We start from the raw sequence: 19,806 nt of genomic DNA on the forward strand, positions 1-19,806 counted from the left end.
GAAACCAGGTAATTCCTTAACGGCAGTGAGTACAGTTCACTAATATCTAGAATGTCCACTCAGACACCAATGGCATGTGCTAGCGGAAAAACTCTGGTCTTATAACTGCCCTCTCCCCAAATTGGAACTGTTGGAACTTTCTCCAGGTAGGAAAAAATATATATCCCTATCAGACTTGTGGTATGTTTTGCCTAGGTGACTGAGAAAATAAAACCTTTAAATTTTTTTGCTATACTTTCTTGATCTTTTCTTTTCTTCCAAAGTCTAGTTCAATCTAACCTTATAAACCAGATGGGACTAGTTGAAAAATCTGTATGTTTTTATCCATTAGACTTTTTCCTAAGGAAAAAAAAAAATCAAGCACAAATCATCATTCTCTTTATTTCAATAAACTTAAACCTTCCTTTCATTGGATACATGCTTATTTCTAGGGCAAGGAAGACCTTTAGATATCAGATGCCTATGCCTTCCTATTTACTAAACTTTGAATAATTGAAAAGCAGGAAATAACCTCTATCTTTCACCTTTTAGGTTTTATAATGCTCATGAGCTATTTCAAGTTGAATACATCTATTTGTGAATCACACTGAAAACCCTACGGGAACAGTGCAATGTTAATGTAGAGAACGTTAACTATAATTACTGAGGCTTACAGCAGTTATACTTAAAGGCAATTAAAGTTAGATAGCATGCAGTTCTTGCCTTGATGGTAAAGTACGTGATGTAAACTCAGAGAACTGAAAAACAGGCAGTCCAGGGTCAGGTGAATTTCTCCATGTTCTGCCTTTCTTGAGAAAAGACACCTCAATTTGTTACCAAAAGCATCCCCAGCAATTTCTATTGCTGAGCCACCCCTCTGGAAGGCAAAGAAAACAATAAAAGACCAAAGAGTTTTGTGAGTTGGTTGAAGAAAGGAATGCAGATCAGACAGCTATACCATCGAATCCAAAGTCCTAGTGTTCTGTGGAGTGCTTTAGAGGCCATTGCGATGGGCAGTTGCATCAAACGGCTCTTCTGGTATGTACTTTAAATATTGGGGTTTTACATAAAACTTCATTTCAAAAATAGATTGCTACCTTTTAGAATGAATGCATATATTCTTGTGTGTCGTCTGTCTTTCCTAGACAAGAGGGCCTCGCATCTTCCCTCACTTGATCATTTCTTCACACTTGATACTTCAGCACTGTTATATAACTTAAGATTCCTGAGGACCTCATGGTATTTCCCCCATTCTTTGCCGCTGGATATAGCATCTGTCTCTTAGGAATACCCTATGTTTAAGAAGTTAAAACAGTACTGGACTAGATAAATGATCTCAAATGTTTTCTAATGCTATAGTTTTTTCTTTTTAATTCACAAATATTTTATGAATATAAGCTTCCCCTTTTCATCTTCAACACGAACCAATAAGTAAAAAGGCTAGGCAAAATGGGATCCTAGAATTCCGTACAGGCACATTTTTTTGAGGTAAAAGCAAAAGTCCTGCCTTAGTTTGTGTGTATGTACATGCATGGAAGAGACAGAACATAAATGTGTATAGTTTCCATAGGATATTAGGTGATTTAGTTTTCTTTGTTTTCAGTGTTCAAGGAAGTAAAAGTTTACTTGAAAAGTTTCTAAAGCCAAGGTAGGGACTCAGGTCTAGAGATGAATACTAATGGGTCCTTAGAAGAAGTTGGGTAAGTCCATCATTTAAACCAAATTCCTTCTAGATATTCAATAAACGGGGGAATTTATTCTATCCATTTGAGTGTTCCTGCCAAGTGCCAATTTTCAAAAACTTGTCACAGACTCCTATCCTTTGCTTTTCCTAATTGTTTTCTCTGACTTTAGTTCTTTAAATTGCTCTGACTTTCTGTCTTAATCATTTAGACCCACATTCCTTCCAACCCACCTCCCTCACCATCTGCTGTACCCCTAAGGTCCAATCTATAGTAGTTTACTCTTTTGTCTTTATATAAATGGTTCTTATCTGGGGGTGATTTTCCCTCTGGGGAACATTTAGCAATGTGTAGAGAAATTTTTCGGTGTTACAGCTGGGGTAGGATGATACTGGTATCTCGTGGATGGAAGCCAAGGATACTGCTAAGTACCCCGACAGTGCACAGGACAGCTCCTCCACCACTACGATCAAAGAATATCTGGCACCAAGTTGTCAATAATTCTGAGCTTGAGAAATTTTGCTCTACTCCTCATCACTACTGGAGATCTCCTTCATGACTCACTTTCAACAGCTATGTATAATCCTATTTTGAAGGTTATCATGCTTTCTTTCATCACAAACCTCTAGCTGAGTGCAAGATTTCTCACTCTGACATTTAATATGCCCCAGAATGCTTTCATCTTACCCACAAAGGCTATCATTTGGGTAGTTGAGTCATTGTCATTACTTTCCTTATTTTTCCAGTCTCAAAATTTTGGAATTGCTATTCTCTCTTTCCTTTGTCCATCATATCCTATCCATCACTGTCTTAACTCTAATTAACATCTCTCACATTCTTTCATTTCCTTATTTTTGTATAGTCTACATAGTTTAAGTCCTTATTTCATTACTAAATTGTTGTAACTTACTTTCAGATATCCTTTCCTATCTATACATAAGCACACATGTAAACACACACACACACACAAACATACACAGACACACACAATCAGTCCATCCTACATGCAGTTGCATATAACAGACTTCTCTAAGTAGTACATTGTGAAACTGCCTTATTTAAGAAGAAAAGCAATCTGCCTGACTAGGTGGTGGCGCAGTGGATAGAATGTCAGACTGGGATGCAGAGGACCCAGGTTCGAGACCCCGAGGTCGCCAGCCTGAGCATGGGCTCATGTGGTTTGAGCAAAAGCTCACCAGCTTGGACCCAAGGTTGCTGGCTCGAGCAAGGGGTTACTCAGTCTGCTGTAGCCCCCCGGTCAAGGCACATATGAGAAAGCAATCAATAAACAACTAAGGTGTCGAAAAAAAAATGATTGATGCATCTCATCTCTCTCCATTCCTGTCTGTTCCTATCTATCCCTCTCTCTGACTCTCTCTCTCTGTCTCCGTAAAAAGAGAAAATAAAAGAACAAAAGCAATCTAATACTAGCATATCCATTAAAGTAGTATTGATTAGGTACCTACTATATTTAAGATAGTTTTACTCTTATACCTCCCTCTCTCACTTCTTTAGACAAGAGTTCTTCTCTCTCATGCACATCTCAAACCATTTAATGCTTTTCAATTCTCCCACATTCTACTATCAAACTATCCTCTGTCTGGCCTAGGTATGGCTCTTAAAAATGTCTTCATCAATATTCTAGGTTCTTACTGCCTTAAAATTTGACCAGGCCTACAATGCAGATGATCAATATTTGTATCAGTCTAATCATTTCTTCATCTCCCCTTAACATATCAATGAACTCCCCAGGAGTTCTTCCTGACCCTGATTGTTTGCTCTTCCCTAAGGTCTCTCATACCTAAAGTGCATTCTTTTATCAATAATTTTATAAGGTTTCATTAATTAATTAATTAATTAATTCAACAGATATTTATCAAATGCTTTTCACATGCCAGGCCCTATTTTACATCTGAGAGCAGTAGTGATCCAATGGGAAGCAAAACAAAATCCCTCACCCATATGAGAGCAGTATATCTTAAGACACTTAAGAGCAGGGTCTTTCTTTTTACTTTGTATCTCTCTTAGGTTCTAGTTCTAACTCATTGTTCACTATACTCTTGATATTAAAGAACTATCAAATAGAAAAAATATATAAGCATAGCATAGCTTAGCTGACTACAAACATACAAACAATAAACACAAACATTGCTAAATGTATTTACTTTGCTTGGCAAGTCAAGATAAGGGTTTCAAATAATTCCTATTAAGAGATAAGTTTTAAAAGGGGAAAACTTGAAGAAAGAGTAGCAGGAAAGCAACCTATTAAAGAATAGAACAAATACTCCTGAGCTCAATCAATCATACTTTTTCATTGCACTTCTGCAACAATTTGAACCCATTCCCAAGTATTTGGCAGATCTCTTAACCCCCTTCTGACTCAGGAAAATCTGATCCCTGTAACCCTGCAAATGAATACCACGTGACAGCATCTTTTCCTTCCTTCCAACAACTGTGGATGCCTTTCAAATTCATTTTTTAAAGGATGGCTACATACAAAATTACTTCTAGGGCCCCTAAAGTTCCCTATTTGTCTCAGCAATTTTCAAGGAAGTCGTTCAATCAGTAACTTCCATTTATTCACTGGTGGACAAAGTGTAGGGTGATATATTTTGGAATTAAGAGATATAGGTTTTCCACTAGATCTATCACTAACTATATACTCTGTGTGCTCTTTGATTTCCTAATATGTCAAAAGAAGATAAACTTGAAAGATTTGTAGAGTGGAGTACAATATATTTTTAAATATTTTGAAACTGTTAAAAATATATTAGGGGAAGAAATAAATAGGCAGAACACAGGCTTTGTAAAGCAGTGAAAATACTATGTATGATACCATATTGATGGATACATGTCAGTGAGCAAAAGTATGTTTGCAGTTGTGAGTATGCAAAATACAGCTTATTCTTATATTATTATTTATTAATTATTGTATTATTTCTGTACAAGTAACTGTAAACCTACTTTTGCCTACCACTGTGTTTATCCAAACCTATAGAAATTACAATACCAACAATGAACCACAATGTAAACTATGGACTTTGGCTGATTAAGATGGATAAGGTTCATCAATTGTAACAAAATATACCTCTCTGGTAGGGATGTTGATAATGTGGGAAGTGATGCATATGTGGGAGCAGTGAGAACATGGAAAACCTCTGTACCTTCTCCTTAATTTTTCAATGAACATACAACTGCTCTAAAAAATAAAGTCTAAATAAATCATGAAGAAATATATAGATGGATAGGTAGATGGGATGGACTATTATTAATAGTTAGATGAATAGCAACATTATAAACATTCCACTAGCTAAAGGGCATTGAGACTAATAATACAGAACTAGGTCTAGTGCCACAGAGGACATCTTTCATTTAGGTCTGATATTCATCTTCCCATTTATTGCCTACGACTCTAAACACTCCTGTATCACAGATGTCACAAATGAAGTCTATTTTCTTTGCTCCTTTCCTTTATACAACTAGGGTTGCTCCATGAGCTTTCAGTGATTTCCATTTGAATTGATTTAGCCATACCCAGGAGTCCCTGGCTCCAAGTAAGAGTTCTCTCTGAAGCAATTTAGTAACACTACCCTGGTATTAGCTAGAGGCTTCTGTCCCTTGCCAAGAGACTGTGGTCCACTGGTGGATATTAAAAGAATTAAAGAGTAGAAACCATTTCTAGAAACTTGCTACCCAGGGAATGCAGTTCATTCTGTTAAGGACACTAAAAATACACAGGGCTTCCAATTTGGGAATTTCAAAACTCAAAATCCTCAGGAAAGAGTGAGAAAAGCAAGCTCTGAGAAGTAAATACTTCTCTATTTGAAGTAGGGAATTAAATTCTTAACATATTGGGTACACTTATTTAAAAGAAAATATGCTTCTATAAACATAAGTATCATCTTCAGATGAAATGTCCTTCAAATAATTCAAAATTCATCAGTACATTCTGAAAAATTCCCGGTGGATATGTACTTTATTTGAATTCTTATAAACACCCTAAATGCCTTCATAAATCACACCTGCAGATCTTCCACCCATATTTATAATCCATCATACTCACTGTGTGAGTTTTACCTACACCAATAAAATCTTATTGTTTGAAGAATATTCTGGATTAGCCATATTAATATCTATACCTAGAATATCTTCCTTTAATATTGGGAAACAAGAAGACTACTTATAGTATTGTGTGGACAGGTGTGATGGCAGAAAACTATCCATCTCTAAAACCAAAGAAGATAAATCAAATAAATGGCAAGAGATCTAGAAATAATACATATTAGCCATAAACAGTTCATGGTAGAAATGGAGTGAAACAATATGAATTTAGTCTGGAGAACTGAGTGGAGTGGCAAAGGGCTCTGGAAAATCCACTGTCACTAAGAGTTATCACTGTGATGTCTAAATCATCACCAGCCATACAGTTCAGAAAAGGTTAACATTTGGGCCCCTTTTGCCTGAATATCTGTGGCTATCTATCTCTTTCACCTAAGGCTAAAGAAACAAGACTCACTGGATCTTCCTGCCAGCCCTCCCACATTCTACTCTGTTCTTTCCTTAACCCCCTTCTGACTCAGGAAAATCTGATCCCTGTAACCCTGCAAATGAATACCACGTGACAGCATCTTTTCCCTCCTTCCAGCAACTGTGTATGCCTTTCAAATTCTGTGCACTTTGCTCAGCAAGCAGCCCACCAGCAGAATCTTCCCTCTTTGTACTTGCCAGGGGCCTTTTGCCCACCATCCTTAAAACAATTACCCAAGTGGTGGCTCAGCTCTGGATCATAAGACAGCAGCCAGCCAGAAGCCTAGGCTTCCTTGAGCCTTGTGAGGTGAATATGCCAGGCATCTGTCGAAACTCTCCAATGAGGTCAAAATTAGTGGGGGCAGGGGAAAGTCTCTCTGAATGGGAGAATACCATGGTTGCTGTAGGACACAAAGTTCTTTTGACTTGAAGTTTAATGAGCCTCCACTTCAATAGGACCTACGTGTCCCGAAAGACAAGGGCAAGGATGGAAAGGCACCATTTGCCTTGGCTGGCTGCCTGCTGCATAGGCTGAAGATTGGTGGAAGGACCTGGATCATAGTGACTCAAACAAAAAAAAAAAAAAAGAAAAGAAAAGTAAAGAAAAAGGAAAGGTCTGTGTTTAGTTAGAGTGCTATCCCCTTCCTGGCAAGATACTTCCCTCCATGGCAGCAGAGCAGGGTCCATAAGAGAATCTGTGCTGAACCAAAGAGGAAGTCATGATTGCAGAAGAAAGTTTTGCTATAAGCCTGAGGTGCCATTTCTGTGTAGAGCTTAGAACACAGTGAATAGATCAGGGGTCGGGAACCTTTTTGGCTGAGAGAGCCATGAACGCCACGTTTAAAATGTAATTTCTGTGAGAGCCATACAATGACCTATGTACATTATGCATTATCCAATAAAAATTTGGTGTTGTCCCGGAGGACAGCTGTGATTGGCTCCAGCCACCCGCAACCATGAACATGAGCGGTAGGAAATGAATGGATCGTAATACATGAGAATGTTTTATAGTTTTAACATTACTATTTTTTTATTAAAGATTTGTCTGCGAGCCAGATGTGGCTCTTTTGATGACTGCATCTGGCTCGCAGACAAATCTTTAATAAAAAAATAGTAATGTTAAAACTATAAAACATTCTCATGTATTACGATCCATTCATTTCCTACCGCTCATGTTCATGGTGTGGGTGGCTGGAGCCAATCACAGCTGTCCTCCGGGACAACACCAAATTTTTATTGGATAATGCATAATGTACATAGGTCATTGTATGGCTCTCACAGAATTACATTTTAAAACGTGGCGTTCATGGCTCTCTCAGCCAAAAAGGTTCCCGACCCCTGATCTATTCACTGTGTTCTAAGCTCTACACAGAAATGGCACCTCAGGCTTATAGCAAACTTTCTTCTGCAATCATGACTTCCTCTTTGGTTCAGCACAGATTCTCTTATGGACCCTGCTCTGCTGCCATGGAGGGAAGTATCTTGCCAGGAAGGGGATAGCACTCTAACTAAACACAGACCTTTCCTTTTTCTTTACTTTTCTTTTCTTTTTTTTTTTTTTTTGTTTGAGTCACTATGATCCAGGTCCTTCCACCAATCTTCAGCCTATGCAGCAGGCAGCCAGCCAAGGCAAATGGTGCCTTTCCATCCTTGCCCTTGTCTTTCGGGACACGTAGGTCCTATTGAAGTGGAGGCTCATTAAACTTCAAGTCAAAAGAACTTTGTGTCCTACAGCAACCATGGTATTCTCCCATTCAGAGAGACTTTCCCCTGCCCCCACTAATTTGACCTCATTGGAGAGTTTCGACAGATGCCTGGCATATTCACCTCACAAGGCTCAAGGAAGCCTAGGCTTCTGGCTGGCTGCTGTCTTATGATCCAGAGCTGAGCCACCACTTGGGTAATTGTTTTAAGGATGGTGGGAAAAAGGCCCTGGCAAGTACAAAGAGGGAAGATTCTGCTGGTGGGCTGCTTGCTGAGCAAAGTGCACAGAATTTGAAAGGCATACACAGTTGCTGGAAGGAGGGAAAAGATGCTGTCACGTGGTATTCATTTGCAGGGTTACAGGGATCAGATTTTCCTGAGTCAGAAGGGGGTTAAGGAAAGAACAGAGTAGAATGTGGGAGGGCTGGCAGGAAGATCCAGTGAGTCTTGTTCTTTAGCCTTAGGTGAAAGAGATAGATAGCCACAGATATTCAGGCAAAAGGGGCCCAAATGTTAACCTTTTCTGAACTGTAATGGCTGGTGATGATTTAGACATCACAGTGATAACTCTTAGTGACAGTGGATTTTCCAGAGCCCTTTGCCACTCCACTCAGTTCTCCAGACTAAATTCATATTGTTTCACTCCATTTCTACCATGAACTGTTTATGGCTAATATGTATTATTTCTAGATCTCTTGCCATTTATTTGATTTATCTTCTTTGGTTTTAGAGATGGATAGTTTTCTGCCATCACACCTGTCCACACAATACTATAAGTAGTCTTCTTGTTTCCCAATATTAAAGGAAGATATTCTAGGTATAGATATTAATATGGCTAATCCAGAATATTCTTCAAACAATAAGATTTTATTGGTGTAGGTAAAACTCACACAGTGAGTATGATGGATTATAAATATGGGTGGAAGATCTGCAGGTGTGATTTATGAAGGCATTTAGGGTGTTTATAAGAATTCAAATAAAGTACATATCCACCGGGAATTTTTCAGAATGTACTGATGAATTTTGAATTATTTGAAGGACATTTCATCTGAAGATGATACTTATGTTTATAGAAGCATATTTTCTTTTAAATAAGTGTACCCAATATGTTAAGAATTTAATTCCCTACTTCAAATAGAGAAGTATTTACTTCTCAGAGCTTGCTTTTCTCACTCTTTCCTGAGGATTTTGAGTTTTGAAATTCCCAAATTGGAAGCCCTGTGTATTTTTAGTGTCCTTAACAGAATGAACTGCATTCCCTGGGTAGCAAGTTTCTAGAAATGGTTTCTACTCTTTAATTCTTTTAATATCCACCAGTGGACCACAGTCTCTTGGCAAGGGACAGAAGCCTCTAGCTAATACCAGGGTAGTGTTACTAAATTGCTTCAGAGAGAACTCTTACTTGGAGCCAGGGACTCCTGGGTATGGCTAAATCAATTCAAATGGAAATCACTGAAAGCTCATGGAGCAACCCTAGTTGTATAAAGGAAAGGAGCAAAGAAAATAGACTTCATTTGTGACATCTGTGATACAGTGAGTGTTTAGAGTCGTAGGCAATAAATGGGAAGATGAATATCAGACCTAATGAAAGATGTCCTCTGTGGCACTAGACCTAGTTCTGTATTATTAGTCTCAATGCCCTTTAGCTAGTGGAATGTTTATAAATGTTGCTATTCATCTAACTATTAATAATAGTCCATCCCATCTACCTATCCATCTATATATTTCTTCATGATTTATTTAGACTTTATTTTTTAGAGCAGTTGTATGTTCATTGAAAAATTAAGGAGAAGGTACAGAGGTTTTCCATGTTCTCACTGCTCCCACATATGCATCACTTCCCACATTATCAACATCCCCTACCAGAGAGGTATATTTGTTACAATTGATGAACCTTATCCATCTTAATCAGCCAAAGTCCATAGTTTACATTGTGGTTCATTGTTGGTATTGTAATTTCTATAGGTTTGGATAAACACAGTGGTAGGCAAAAGTAGGTTTACAGTTACTTGTACAGAAATAATACAATAATTAATAAATAATAATATAAGAATAAGCTGTATTTTGCATACTCACAACTGCAAACATACTTTTGCTCACTGACATGTATCCATCAATATGGTATCATACATAGTATTTTCACTGCTTTACAAAGCCTGTGTTCTGCCTATTTATTTCTTCCCCTAATATATTTTTAACAGTTTCAAAATATTTAAAAATATATTGTACTCCACTCTACAAATCTTTCAAGTTTATCTTCTTTTGACATATTAGGAAATCAAAGAGCACACAGAGTATATAGTTAGTGATAGATCTAGTGGAAAACCTATATCTCTTAATTCCAAAATATATCACCCTACACTTTGTCCACCAGTGAATAAATGGAAGTTACTGATTGAACGACTCCTTGAAAATTGCTGAGACAAATAGGGAACTTTAGGGCCCTAGAAGTAATTTTGTATGTAGCCATCCTTTAAAAAATGAATTTGAAAGGCATCCACAGTTGTTGGAAGGAAGGAAAAGATGCTGTCACGTGGTATTCATTTGCAGGGTTACAGGGATCAGATTTTCCTGAGTCAGAAGGGGTTAAGAGATCTGCCAAATACTTGGGAATGGGTTCAAATTGTTGCAGAAGTGCAATGAAAAAGTATGATTGATTGAGCTCAGGAGTATTTGTTCTATTCTTTAATAGGTTGCTTTCCTGCTACTCTTTCTTCAAGTTTTCCCCTTTTAAAACTTATCTCTTAATAGGAATTATTTGAAACCCTTATCTTGACTTGCCAAGCAAAGTAAATACATTTAGCAATGTTTGTGTTTATTGTTTGTATGTTTGTAGTCAGCTAAGCTATGCTATGCTTATATATTTTTTCTATTTGATAGTTCTTTAATATCAAGAGTATAGTGAACAATGAGTTAGAACTAGAACCTAAGAGAGATACAAAGTAAAAAGAAAGACCCTGCTCTTAAGTGTCTTAAGATATACTGCTCTCATATGGGTGAGGGATTTTGTTTTGCTTCCCATTGGATCACTACTGCTCTCAGATGTAAAATAGGGCCTGGCATGTGAAAAGCATTTGATAAATATCTGTTGAATTAATTAATTAATTAATTAATGAAACCTTATAAAATTATTGATAAAAGAATGCACTTTAGGTATGAGAGACCTTAGGGAAGAGCAAACAATCAGGGTCAGGAAGAACTCCTGGGGAGTTCATTGATATGTTAAGGGGAGATGAAGAAATGATTAGACTGATACAAATATTGATCATCTGCATTGTAGGCCTGTCAAATTTTAAGGCAGTAAGAACCTAGAATATTGATGAAGACATTTTTAAGAGCCATACCTAGGCCAGACAGAGGATAGTTTGATAGTAGAATGTGGGAGAATTGAAAAGCATTAAATGGTTTGAGATGTGCATGAGAGAGAAGAACTCTTGTCTAAAGAAGTGAGAGAGGGAGGTATAAGAGTAAAACTATCTTAAATATAGTAGGTACCTAATCAATACTACTTTAATGGATAATGCTAGTATTAGATTGCTTTTGTTCTTTTATTTTCTCTTTTTACGGAGACAGAGAGAGAGAGTCAGAGAGAGGGATAGATAGGAACAGACAGGAATGGAGAGAGATGAGATGCATCAATCATTTTTTTTTCGACACCTTAGTTGTTTATTGATTGCTTTCTCATATGTGCCTTGACCGGGGGGCTACAGCAGACTGAGTAACCCCTTGCTCGAGCCAGCAACCTTGGGTCCAAGCTGGTGAGCTTTTGCTCAAACCACATGAGCCCATGCTCAGGCTGGCGACCTCGGGGTCTCGAACCTGGGTCCTCTGCATCCCAGTCTGACATTCTATCCACTGCGCCACCACCTAGTCAGGCAGATTGCTTTTCTTCTTAAATAAGGCAGTTTCACAATGTACTACTTAGAGAAGTCTGTTATATGCAACTGCATGTAGGATGGACTGATTGTGTGTGTCTGTGTATGTTTGTGTGTGTGTGTGTTTACATGTGTGCTTATGTATAGATAGGAAAGGATATCTGAAAGTAAGTTACAACAATTTAGTAATGAAATAAGGACTTAAACTATGTAGACTATACAAAAATAAGGAAATGAAAGAATGTGAGAGATGTTAATTAGAGTTAAGACAGTGATGGATAGGATATGATGGACAAAGGAAAGAGAGAATAGCAATTCCAAAATTTTGAGACTGGAAAAATAAGGAAAGTAATGACAATGACTCAACTACCCAAATGATAGCCTTTGTGGGTAAGATGAAAGCATTCTGGGGCATATTAAATGTCAGAGTGAGAAATCTTGCACTCAGCTAGAGGTTTGTGATGAAAGAAAGCATGATAACCTTCAAAATAGGATTATACATAGCTGTTGAAAGTGAGTCATGAAGGAGATCTCCAGTAGTGATGAGGAGTAGAGCAAAATTTCTCAAGCTCAGAATTATTGACAACTTGGTGCCAGATATTCTTTGATCGTAGTGGTGGAGGAGCTGTCCTGTGCACTGTCGGGGTACTTAGCAGTATCCTTGGCTTCCATCCACGAGATACCAGTATCATCCTACCCCAGCTGTAACACCGAAAAATTTCTCTACACATTGCTAAATGTTCCCCAGAGGGAAAATCACCCCCAGATAAGAACCATTTATATAAAGACAAAAGAGTAAACTACTATAGATTGGACCTTAGGGGTACAGCAGATGGTGAGGGAGGTGGGTTGGAAGGAATGTGGGTCTAAATGATTAAGACAGAAAGTCAGAGCAATTTAAAGAACTAAAGTCAGAGAAAACAATTAGGAAAAGCAAAGGATAGGAGTCTGTGACAAGTTTTTGAAAATTGGCACTTGGCAGGAACACTCAAATGGATAGAATAAATTCCCCGTTTATTGAATATCTAGAAGGAATTTGGTTTAAATGATGGACTTACCCAACTTCTTCTAAGGACCCATTAGTATTCATCTCTAGACCTGAGTCCCTACCTTGGCTTTAGAAACTTTTCAAGTAAACTTTTACTTCCTTGAACACTGAAAACAAAGAAAACTAAATCACCTAATATCCTATGGAAACTATACACATTTATGTTCTGTCTCTTCCATGCATGTACATACACACAAACTAAGGCAGGACTTTTGCTTTTACCTCAAAAAAATGTGCCTGTACGGAATTCTAGGATCCCATTTTGCCTAGCCTTTTACTTATTGGTTCGTGTTGAAGATGAAAAGGGGAAGCTTATATTCATAAAATATTTGTGAATTAAAAAGAAAAAACTATAGCATTAGAAAACATTTGAGATCATTTATCTAGTCCAGTACTGTTTTAACTTCTTAAACATAGGGTATTCCTAAGAGACAGATGCTATATCCAGCGGCAAAGAATGGGGGAAATACCATGAGGTCCTCAGGAATCTTAAGTTATATAACAGTGCTGAAGTATCAAGTGTGAAGAAATGATCAAGTGAGGGAAGATGCGAGGCCCTCTTGTCTAGGAAAGACAGACGACACACAAGAATATATGCATTCATTCTAAAAGGTAGCAATCTATTTTTGAAATGAAGTTTTATGTAAAACCCAATATTTAAAGTACATACCAGAAGAGCCGTTTGATGCAACTGCCCATCGCAATGGCCTCTAAAGCACTCCACAGAACACTAGGACTTTGGATTCGATGGTATAGCTGTCTGATCTGCATTCCTTTCTTCAACCAACTCACAAAACTCTTTGGTCTTTTATTGTTTTCTTTGCCTTCCAGAGGGGTGGCTCAGCAATAGAAATTGCTGGGGATGCTTTTGGTAACAAATTGAGGTGTCTTTTCTCAAGAAAGGCAGAACATGGAGAAATTCACCTGACCCTGGACTGCCTGTTTTTCAGTTCTCTGAGTTTACATCACGTACTTTACCATCAAGGCAAGAACTGCATGCTATCTAACTTTAATTGCCTTTAAGTATAACTGCTGTAAGCCTCAGTAATTATAGTTAACGTTCTCTACATTAACATTGCACTGTTCCCGTAGGGTTTTCAGTGTGATTCACAAATAGATGTATTCAACTTGAAATAGCTCATGAGCATTATAAAACCTAAAAGGTGAAAGATAGAGGTTATTTCCTGCTTTTCAATTATTCAAAGTTTAGTAAATAGGAAGGCATAGGCATCTGATATCTAAAGGTCTTCCTTGCCCTAGAAATAAGCATGTATCCAATGAAAGGAAGGTTTAAGTTTATTGAAATAAAGAGAATGATGATTTGTGCTTGATTTTTTTTTTTCCTTAGGAAAAAGTCTAATGGATAAAAACATACAGATTTTTCAACTAGTCCCATCTGGTTTATAAGGTTAGATTGAACTAGACTTTGGAAGAAAAGAAAAGATCAAGAAAGTATAGCAAAAAAATTTAAAGGTTTTATTTTCTCAGTCACCTAGGCAAAACATACCACAAGTCTGATAGGGATATATATTTTTTCCTACCTGGAGAAAGTTCCAACAGTTCCAATTTGGGGAGAGGGCAGTTATAAGACCAGAGTTTTTCCGCTAGCACATGCCATTGGTGTCTGAGTGGACATTCTAGATATTAGTGAACTGTACTCACTGCCGTTAAGGAATTACCTGGTTTCTGCAATGGGAAAGTCAGGTTATGCTGGTTTGGCCCCAGATACATGGTATGGGCAATGCTGGTAGAGTGGGTAGCCTCTTACCTTGAAACTGTCTGTATAGGTAGCTCAAGGCTTAGGAACTTAGCTGAATTCTTGAATTTCCTTTTGACCAAGTTATCAGTAATGTTTTCAGATTTAAGTTTAATGGTAAAAGTATTTCTATCCTCAGCTTCCATGAAAATGACAAAGACAATTAGGAACACTTTCTGCTTTATAAAGAGTCCATGGGTTAATTTTATTAGCAAGAAAGGCATTCCACAAGTGTAATAGAAAGCATAATCTGCTCATTTACTAACAAACTGGAAAGGATGTACTTTCTCCTATTTCTTAGTTGATGAGGGTATGTATACCTTTGTTAAAGGGAGTTCTCCACATTACTTCAATCCCAGGGATGCAGGATTTGGCTTGTAAGTTGTGAGGGTACAAGAATTTAAATTCCTAGTCCTAGTCTACTTCTACCTTTGCTTTTGGATATGGCTCATAGACTTTCAGAGAGAAAGAGGCATGTTTGACTTATTTAGTCTTAGAATTGAGCCAGACCTGTGGTGGCACAGTGGATAAAGCGTTGACCTGGAACACTGAGGTGTCACTGGTTCAAAAACCCTGGGCTTATCTGGTCAAGGCATATATAGGAGTTGATGGTTTCTGTTCCTCCCCCCTTTCTCTCTCTCTCTCTCTCTCTCTCTCTCTCTCTCTCTCTCATTCTAACTCTCTCCCCTCTCTAAAATGAATAAATAAAAATTTAGAAAAAAAAAAGAATTGATTCATTAGTTTGAGTCTTTAGAGGTCTTTAAGGTCCCACAAGAAAAGTTGAGAGATTACAGTCCATTATTATCAACTCAGGCTCATGGGAGAGGCAGCAATTGCAAATAATCTCTGTTCTTTTAATAAAAGGTAATTACCAGAACTTTTGGCTTCTAAAAGACAATTACGGATTTCTTGTACCTTCATCAGTTAACTACCCTTCTCTCACTTGGAGAGGAGATAGCTACATAGGGGTGAGGGCTTCCTTTCCATGTCAAAGTAAAATTTTCTCCATGATGAGCCCTCACTTTTTTTTTTTTTTTTAGCATTTCTCTATTATAGTGATCAAAGTAAGATATACTTTCCCCCAGAATATTCCAGTTCAGAGTAAGGAAGAATAGAGGTGAAGACATGTAAATGGGAATCTTAAGAACTTCCCATTTACTATTAGATTTAGAGATGAGGAAAGAGGAAGAGATTAAAAAGAAGCTCCTAATTCCTGTCCCATGTTTCATTCTGTGTATGATAAATACAAGGCAGCATGATACTCATCACGAAGAACCTTCTCGCAATTCACTCTTCTTTTTAGAGCTGGACGAGAATAAATATAAACAGAAGTCTGACCTGGCAGTGAGGGGTCATGGCTGATCTTGTTCTCTTTTCTTCTACCTTGCAACTGTCTCAACCTGGTTTTTCAGCTGAAGAAGAAGCAGGTGTATGTAGATAAGTGGAGAAGATGCAGCAGGCCCTTGTACAGCTTCAGGCAGCATGTGAAAAACGTGAGCAGCTGGAGCATCGTCTCCGGACACGACTGGAGAGAGAACTGGAATCCCTCAGAATTCAACAGGTTTGGAGAACTTAAGGAAAATGAGTATTCCTGATTGCTTATTTTTCCCTTGGTGTTTGACATGAAGACAAAAAACACACTCATGGTCATCTTTAGGATTTTTTCCCCACTTGATCTTACTCCAGAGTGCCTTCTACTTGTAAAGACAAAGCCTGCTTACTTAGCTTCTTATCCCAGCAAAACCCCTAATGTCTATTATCTTTTTATTTTTCACATGAACCCTAGAAACTGTAGAGCCAACAATAAATGAAGATACAAATAAACTCTTGATCATTTTAGAATTAGAAATGGTTTTTAGACTCATCTGGCCATTACCTTCCTCATTTTTAGATGAAAGAAAACCAAACCCCAGAAAATGTTGCATGACTCACTGAAAGTCAAATAACAAGTTAGGGGAAAGGTAAAGAATAAATCCTATATTTGTAATTCTCATTTTTATCATGTACCATGCAGGTAGGGATGGTGGTTTATAAAACATTGATCCACTTTCTGAGCAGCATGACAATTTGATGTGTCAGGCTCCTTTCTGATTAAGGGAGTCTCATATTCAAGCCCTAGATAGACAGTCCTGTGGTGTTAGGAGGAAATCAGAATTCCCTTTGCTTTAGAATCAGAATCCATACTGAAGTGGCTTGGGCAGCAATCCTTTCCAAATATAGGGGCAATTCAAATGGGACTTGGCCACTATGCTTGTTCTCCTACTAATCAGGAGGTCTTGGCATTTCCTCCAACAGCGGCAGGGCAACTCTCAACCCACTAACGTTTCGGAATACAGTGCTGCTGCACTGATGGAGCTCCTTCGTGAGAAGGAGGAGAGGATCCTGGCCCTGGAAGCTGATATGACTAAGTGGGAACAGAAGTATTTAGAGGAGAACGTGATGAGACATTTTGCTCTGGATGCTGCTGCAACTGTAGCTGCTCAGAGGTAAGTACTTGGCTGGTAGAGTCATTACTTGAAGGACATGGGGGTGGGGGAAGAACAGAAAAGTGACTAAATAATAGATTTCCAGTGTATTCTTCTGTAATGTTCTGCCACCCCCCCTTAGTTTCTGCTTCAGTGTGTTTTCTTTCATCTGGCTATGCAGGGACGAAAGGACTGAGGGCAGAGGGTCAGAGATTTGAAAATAATAGTTACTTTTATAAGCTTATTGGAATCATAGTTCAGCTTTTCTCAGGAACCAGAACAATCACACATGGAATCAACTGAATGTTTGCACACCTACTTCTTCAGAGCCACAGTTTCTCTCAGCCACATGTGTAGATTTCTTTGTTTAGCCCCCTAACTGAAGTGAAAGGTTCTCCAAAGAAATGCCACTCAGAAATTAAATGTCACTCAGGAGTGGCTGCTGCCATTTGATAGCTCTGGCTCATGTAAGGTATGCCAAAGGCTATGCTTAACATGAATCCATCCCTGCCCTTTGAGAAGGTCTATATTTGAAGGCTGTATTATCTGTGTCCATGAGTCCATCACATGTAAGCAGTTACATTCTATTTGATAAGGGAAGAAAGTGGCAGGAGGATTTCAAAAATGTTTTTTGATTATTCCCCTTTTCCACATTATAAGTGCTAATTATTGATCTTTGGAAAAACCAATATTCTCATCCAGTTTTTCTGGCTCTCTTCTATTCATAATCATCATTGGGGAAAGAATGAAATGACAAAAACTCAATTCAAATCATGAGATGACATGGGTTGTAGAGATATATAACAGAGCTTGGTCTACAGTTGGGTAATTAAGGTGAGCTGTAACATATTCCACCCAGCTAAGTCTCTGTCCAAAAAGTTATTAAGAGCCACAGTGTTGTTTTTAACATTCTAAACATGGTAAGCTGGAAGAGTCTGGAAGTACTTGCTAGACTTTGAGCTGGATGTGTGGAAGGGCATTTAATACATTTAGTTCTGAGTCTTTCTCATGCCAAATCAGAGGGAGGTCGGTGCTTGAGAAGTGGACTGGTGGTTTGTAAACCTATTCCCAATTTCCAGGAAGACATCTTACATTTCTCTGACATGCTCTGCCTGTCTACAGATATCCCCTATAAATCTTAAATAGAATAAAATTGCCAGTGTCTTGATTTTGAGTTCCTCATGGGCTTAACTTACTATTTTTTTGTTTTCTGAGAACAGTGTGCTCTTTACACACCAGTGTCGTGACAGAGTGCACAGAAACCCCAACTATGCTAGAAGATTGTCGAGAAGTTTGTAGGTAGATTAGAAGCAGAATTCATTCTAAATTCAGCTCATTGTTCCCAAAAAAAAACACACGTTCAGAATTTATTCAGGAAATCTTAATACTGTAAAAGATGCAAAGTAATTTTTGTTGTCTTTGAGCACAAACAGAAAGATATGGCTCATGAGTCATGCAGTGTAAAAAAAAAAATGTTGGAAAGCCAGGGTTCTTGGTATTGGGAAGTTCACTGCTGAAACTAACTTCAGAATAAGACTTCAGGTCAAGATGCAGGAAAGTGAGAAAGTTGTTAATGAGGTCTGATATGAAGAAATGACTACCCTTTCGTCCTTCCTGGAAAGTTTGAGTATTGAGTGAAATCCCATTCAAATGGATTTCTTTCCAGAATCTGTTGGTTCCACAAGGTAAATTTAATTTAAATTGAATTCCTTTAAATCCCCAGGTAGAAAGTTTTCAGTAAAATAGACATGCTAATCATTTCTATTATTTTTTTCCTTTTTATAGAATTTATTGGGATAAGGTTGCTTAATAAAATTATATAGGTTTCAAGTATACAATTCTATAGTACATCTGTTTCTGGCGTTTTCTTTCATTTGGCTATGCAGGGACTGAATGACTGAGGGCAGAGGGTCAGGGATTTGCAAATGAAAGTTACTTCTAAACTTATTGGAATCTGTGTTAAGTCCCCATCCATCACCATTTATTCTCCCTTTACCTTCAAATTTCTGTAAAAAGAGAAATTTGGGCTAGGTGATTCCTTTAGACCATTTCATTTCTAGAATTACACTGTTTATAAAGATAGTGCCTCCTAACGCTCTGCTATAGAAAGTAGTTTCCTCCTCTTCCTTTTTTTTTTTCTTTTTCTTTACAAGATTTCAAATTTGGAAGATAACATTCAGAAAACTTTTGTTTCAGAACCTGTGGGCTCTTCTGCATTCTTCTCCAACATCTCTCACTATTTTTTTTTTCTGTCCAGAAATTTAACTCTCTTCCTCTAAGCCCTAAATATAGGTATTGACCAAGGCTGCTCTTTGTTTCCTTTGTGGTAAAAGCTTGATATAGTATTCTATTTCCTTGCAAAACAATTTTTAAGTGCCCAGTATATTGGGTGCAGATGGAAAGTGTTTCAACATATATTTGAGTAAGGAAAGAAGGAAAGAAAGAAGAAAAAAGGAAAATGGAAGAAAGGAACAATGAAAGAAAAGAAGGAGATGATTTTTAACTCTATATTTGAATTTCTTAAGTCAAGTGCCCCATTTTAATGCCCTCCTTGGTTTCTGTGTATTATGCTAGTATTCAAAACTTATATATTTCCATCATTATAGCTCACAGGTTGGATAATGTCCTAACACCCTGGTCGGCAAACTGCGGCTCACAAGGCACATGCGGCTCTTTGGCCCCTTGAGTGTGGCTCTTCCACAAAATACCACTGTGGGCACTACCTCAATAAGGAATGTACCTACCTATATAGTTTAAGTTTAAAAAATTT

General features: G+C 37.8%; 2 protein-coding genes across 6 annotated transcripts in view; one reads left to right on the forward strand and one right to left on the reverse strand.

Moving 5' to 3' along the window:
• Window positions 1–19,806, reverse strand: part of AMOT (angiomotin) — a 76,565-nt gene that overhangs the window by 17,035 nt on the left and 39,724 nt on the right. The gene's annotated exons all lie outside the window — the stretch shown is intronic.
• The window catches only part of LOC136385990 (angiomotin-like), a 4,387-nt gene continuing 599 nt past the window's right edge, over window positions 16,019–19,806 (forward strand). Inside the window, exons 1-3 of the mRNA XM_066357309.1 lie at window positions 16,019–16,132; window positions 16,867–17,057; window positions 18,276–18,331. Coding sequence (XP_066213406.1) covers window positions 16,022–16,132; window positions 16,867–17,057; window positions 18,276–18,331 — 358 coding nt within the window. The 5' untranslated portion in view covers window positions 16,019–16,021. The remainder of the gene's footprint in view (window positions 16,133–16,866; window positions 17,058–18,275; window positions 18,332–19,806) is intronic.

The sequence above is a fragment of the Saccopteryx leptura genome, chromosome X, assembly GCF_036850995.1.
Source record: "Saccopteryx leptura isolate mSacLep1 chromosome X, mSacLep1_pri_phased_curated, whole genome shotgun sequence".
In the NCBI taxonomy this organism is placed as follows: Eukaryota; Metazoa; Chordata; class Mammalia; order Chiroptera; family Emballonuridae; genus Saccopteryx; species Saccopteryx leptura.